Source organism: Hydra vulgaris, chromosome 09 (genome assembly GCF_038396675.1).
Source record: "Hydra vulgaris chromosome 09, alternate assembly HydraT2T_AEP".
In the NCBI taxonomy this organism is placed as follows: Eukaryota; Metazoa; Cnidaria; class Hydrozoa; order Anthoathecata; family Hydridae; genus Hydra; species Hydra vulgaris.
The window spans coordinates 7,049,140-7,053,979 of NC_088928.1; the positions used below are offsets into that span (position 1 = coordinate 7,049,140).

At 26.6% G+C, this 4,840-nt stretch overlaps 1 protein-coding gene across 2 annotated transcripts; it reads left to right on the forward strand.

Moving 5' to 3' along the window:
• The first annotated feature begins 2,388 nt into the window (after positions 1-2,388).
• Positions 2,389-4,840, forward strand: LOC136084992 (uncharacterized). 2 transcript variants are annotated; one of them, XM_065806383.1, is made up of 6 exons: positions 2,389-2,851; positions 3,051-3,263; positions 3,547-3,957; positions 4,027-4,093; positions 4,461-4,622; positions 4,782-4,840. In XM_065806383.1, exons 2-5 carry the CDS (start codon positions 3,186-3,188, stop codon positions 4,568-4,570), a joined length of 666 nt encoding a protein of 221 aa, XP_065662455.1. In that variant the 5' UTR covers positions 2,389-2,851; positions 3,051-3,185; the 3' UTR covers positions 4,571-4,622; positions 4,782-4,840. The 2 variants fall into 2 exon arrangements, with proteins under 2 accessions (XP_065662455.1, XP_065662456.1); XM_065806384.1 differs by lacking the exon at positions 4,782-4,840 and having other exon boundaries at positions 4,034-4,093; positions 4,461-4,492.

Sequence of the window (4,840 nt, forward strand, 5' to 3'; positions counted from 1 at the left end):
TATCAGAACGTTTTCTTTCAAAGGTGATGACAAGGGAGATCGCCCAGCACTATTATCACCTAAAAGTGAGAGATTAAAAGGACATGCAGTTCAAAATTGGATTTTTTTACGTTTTCTTCCTCTATTATTAATAGGTCGGATTTGCAATTATGAACACAATGTGTGGCAGCTTATACTTTTGCTACATGAAATAACAGAACTTATTTGTGCAAGTAATATTTCTATAGTACAAGTATTACATTTGCAGCATTTAATAAATGAGTACCTGGAACAAAGAAAAAAATATTTCCAGATGTCCCTCTTCGTCTAAAACACCATTACATGTATCATTACCCTTTTTTAATTTTAAAATGTGGCCCTCAAGTAAGACTATGGACTCTAAGATTGGAGAGTAAACACATGTTTTTTAAAAGATCTGCCAGAAGCGCACAAAATTTTATTAATGTCATTAAGCATTTAGCTGAGTCTCATCAACTGTTTCAGTCATATGTTTTAAGAGGAAATTCATTTTCTAATGATATTGACGGAGGATCTAATGCTTTTTATTTTGACGAATCTATGTTCACAGTTGAAATAGCAGAAGCAATTGCTAATATTCTACATTCAAAAAAAAGTTTGTTCATTAAAGCTTACATATTAAGGGACCACCTATAAAAGAGACCAATTTGTAATAATATGTCGAAATGATTCAGTGTTTATTGTTTGAAAAATTATTGTAGCAGTTTTTTCTGAATTGAAATCTTTCCTTGTGTTAAAAAAGTATCACTCTGAATGGTTATCTAATTTTGGTTTTTTATCATTGGGAAGTGACTTTGCAAGCAGACCTATTTCTATACCAATCAACAATTTAGCAGATTATTGTCCTTTATGGGGTTATAGGATTGGTAGTAATGTTTATTTAATTTTAAAGCATGCTATATTAGATGCCTGAGAAACACTTAATTCAACTTAGATCGTTAATGAAATTTGTTTTATTAAAATTTTTTATAAATGTTTTATTATTTGTACACATTTTTATATGATAATTATAATATTTATATATTAACAATAAATATTAAATAAATCATATTTCATTTACTATCTTAAGTTGAAATAAATTTATAAAATGGTATTAATATATTATTTAATTTTAATTAGAGATGTTAATGTAAAAAAGTAGTTGTTTTTTTATGTTTATGATTGTTTTGGTATATTTATTGAGAGCATTCTTTAAATAGAAATTGTATTTTTTTTTTTTTTTTTGTAAATTTAAAAATTTAAAGACTTCATTGTCATAAAATTTAAAATATATTCATTATATTTCAGATTTTGTTATTCAGCTATAAATAGTATTTTAATTGTATTTGCTGAAATATAAAAAATTTTATAATTTATTTTATAAGCAGAAAATCTCAGAAGTACTAATAGTTTTGACTTTTAAAATGTATTGCTTGTACTTTGTTTTTGCTTGATGTATTAAAAATATTTCAATTGTTTTTATTTTTCATTTTTAGTTGATTGTTTACAATTAAGTTGGCACTTTTCAAGTCATTTGAATGAATTTTTAGAACTTTAAATTCTATAAAAACTTAACAAAACAGATACCATTGCATTGTCTAAATTATACTCAAGTAATTTCTATACAAAATATTTTTCTTATCTATTATAACTTTAAATATTAAATATAGATAAAAAGTAGGGCCCTGCAAATTGTCATTTTTTGTTTTGAGCTTCGAATTGAAGCAGGTTTTGATATGCGAATCAAATCACGAATCGAATCAATAATATAAAGAAACCAAATTTAAGAATTTTTTCCCAAAAAGATGAAAAAAATTTTTGAACAAATTATTTTTTGCCCATAATAATTTATCAGCGTTATTTTAAAAGCGGTATTAGAACAATTTTCGATTACTCTTACTCCGCTCCCGGGATAAAAAAAGAATTAAAAATAAATTTAGCGTTGTAAATCTAAAAGAACGACGACACTCAAAAAGTAAAATTTGATTCAAAAAAACTCAAACCATTTTTTTCGAATTGAATCTCGAATCAAAGCGACACTTGATTCACGAATTGAAGCGATTCGGAGGACCCTAATAAAAAGTTTGTTATCATATTGGTATAAATATTTAAAAAAATATTTGTAAGGTTATAAACATTTTTAGAAAATATACAAAAAAAGTGTACTTTAACTATACTTTTGCACAATAATACTTGTAAAACCTACATCAAGTGGACAGTAATTAACTTGCATATATGTGTGTGTGTGTGTATATATATATATATATATATATATATATATATATATATATATATATATATATATATATACAAACACATAAATTTACCATCATGAATTAATTACTTTTAATCTTTTTTTAGAAAAAATGGATATCCTTTGCCAAAAAATAACTAATGTCTTTCCAACAATGCAGGGTCTTGAAGCTGGTAAGATTGTGAATGATTTGTTGCTTTTGGGGCTTGAGACAGATAACGATTTGAAATATCTTAAAGAAGAAGACCTAACTGCATTAATGCCTCCGATAAAGGCTAGGCGTTTTTTGTCTGCGTGTCAACCTGTCTCTGTTTCTGAACTGTCATCAGTTACTCCATCTTTTTAGATTTCATCAGTTACCCCACCATATGCAGAACCTTCGACTTTATCTTCATCAGGATCTTCAAATTGGGCACAAACATATATTGTAAAATGGGATACTTTTCCTGCTGAGTTTTTAGGTGATATCAACAGTAAGCGAAAGCCCTCCGAATCAAATATAAGAAAAATGGTTGGTACATTAATGAGTGATGTTTTCCATTATGATTAAAAGCCTAATCGAAATGGTTTACAGGTTATAGCTCAAAAAGTTGTTGCAAGGTTTGCTATTCTTTTTATACTATATTAAAAATATATTGAATAATATAGCATTAACAGTTAGATTGTTGTTGAATTGAAAAAAAGTTTATACACAGCTAATAATATTCAAATATGATATAAAGCTTGCATAAGTTATAAGTTTTTATAGATCTTGGAAACTATAGCATTTTCTGACATAATATGAACTTTCATGTTATAGATATCTGGATGCATTTATGGACGAAATAAACGGCAAAGTAGTCAGTAGTGGAGTTGAAACATTAATGTATAGAATGGAATCAAGGAAAGAAAATGCTAATCGGAAAGTTCCCTTGTTATCAATCAATCTAAGAAAATGAAACTAAATATACACAATATACATAATTGGGACCAAAATTTTTCCAGTCAATCTGTGGACTTACCAAATGCCAAGGTAGACCAATTTCTAAATTCAACACAATTTCAACACAATAAAAATTTAGTTTCTCTAAAAACTTAATTATTTATTTTCAACTTAAATATTTTTATCTTAAATATCCATTTTAAAATAGATATAAACATCTTTATTATCTTTATTTTTAAAATAACTTTTTTTTAAATTTATTTATTTTTATATTTGTATTATTTGTTTCAACATCTTTAATATTTAATTTTATATTTATTTATTAAAAATATGTATATGGTAATTAATTTAATATTCGCATGTATTTCTTTAGGAACAGCTACAACAATTGTTCAGAAATTTGCCTTGGCCCAAAGATGACGTTGATAAACTTATGGCAGACACATATTCTTTGCAATGCCATACAATAAATGATGTAATTCCATTTTCTGAAGTATTGTTCCAATGGCCATTTTTATCACAATTGGAATATCTTATGGATCATTTTTCAAATCTGATGAGTTTTTCATTAATGGACAAGTTAACAAATGCAGTAACCTGCAAATCAAATCTTATTTTCTTATACTTTGAAGTCACGACTAAAAAAAATGCAGTAAAGAAAGTTTTACTTGATGCAAAAAGTACAAGTATAGACTATGGAGGCATTCAACAAGCAATTTGTTGGGCATGCCTACTTATAGCTCATTTTGGGGATAAATCTGAACATATGATTTTATCAGTAAATGTAAGTTTTTCATTTGAAAAATGTTTGTTTACAATAATTATGAAGTTTGAATACCTAATTCTTTATCAGATTTTAGCCACAATACCAGAGATGGAAGATTTTTGCCCTACTTCTCATCCAATAATTTTAGTAAAAGGTAAATTTTTTTAGCTTTATTTATATTTTAGTCTGGTAAATTTTTTTTAGTAAAGGTAAACTTCCTGTAATTATTATCCAAACCTACACTTGTATGGTTTGGATAATAATTACATTTACTTAGAGAGGATCAAAAGAGTTAAAGGAAATATATAATACCTGATGTTCTTTCTGGCCTGTTTGCAGATCAGGGCTAAGTATTTTTATTATGATGTTAGTACTAGGAAAATCAGAGGCTTATAAGCTCCTTCTATACTTACCACAGTTAAACTGGGTCATATCTTACCAATAGCAGGGCCATTTTTTCTGACTGATATTATTAAACATTTAACATACAACAAAAATATATTTTATTGTTTTGTTAACAGGCACTTGGTTCGAATCAAAACATTTTTATGTATTAATTGAAAAAAATTTTCGTATACATTCACTGATCCTTTATCAGCTGTTGGTGTATTACTTGCAATGCACTATGTGATGAACATGCAATACGATCAGAATGTCTTTGCAACATTGGATTTTATACAAAGGTAAAATTATTAATTTTCCAGTTAAGACATCATTCTAGTTTTTATTTTTGATCAAAAAACAAGAAGCAATGTTAGAAATATATAAGAACTTTTATATTTTTGCACATATGAATTTGTGTAACCAATATTAAACCTTGTATAATATATTTTACTTGTTAGGTATATGGTGGACTATAATCCTGAAAATGTAAAAAAAACACTAAAGGAAAGAAAGCTGA

What these genes read in the sequence shown, in the direction of transcription:
- LOC136084992 (XM_065806383.1), top strand. Translation starts at nt 3,186, where the DNA reads ATGAAACTAAATATACACAATATACATAATTGGGACCAAAATTTTTCC. An exon ending in ATATGATTTTATCAGTAAAT is followed by an intron (nt 3,958 to 4,026) that starts GTAAGTTTTTCA and finishes ATTCTTTATCAG; the next exon opens with ATTTTAGCCACAATACCAGA. An exon ending in TCCAATAATTTTAGTAAAAG is followed by an intron (nt 4,094 to 4,460) that starts GTAAATTTTTTT and finishes TTTTGTTAACAG; the next exon opens with GCACTTGGTTCGAATCAAAA.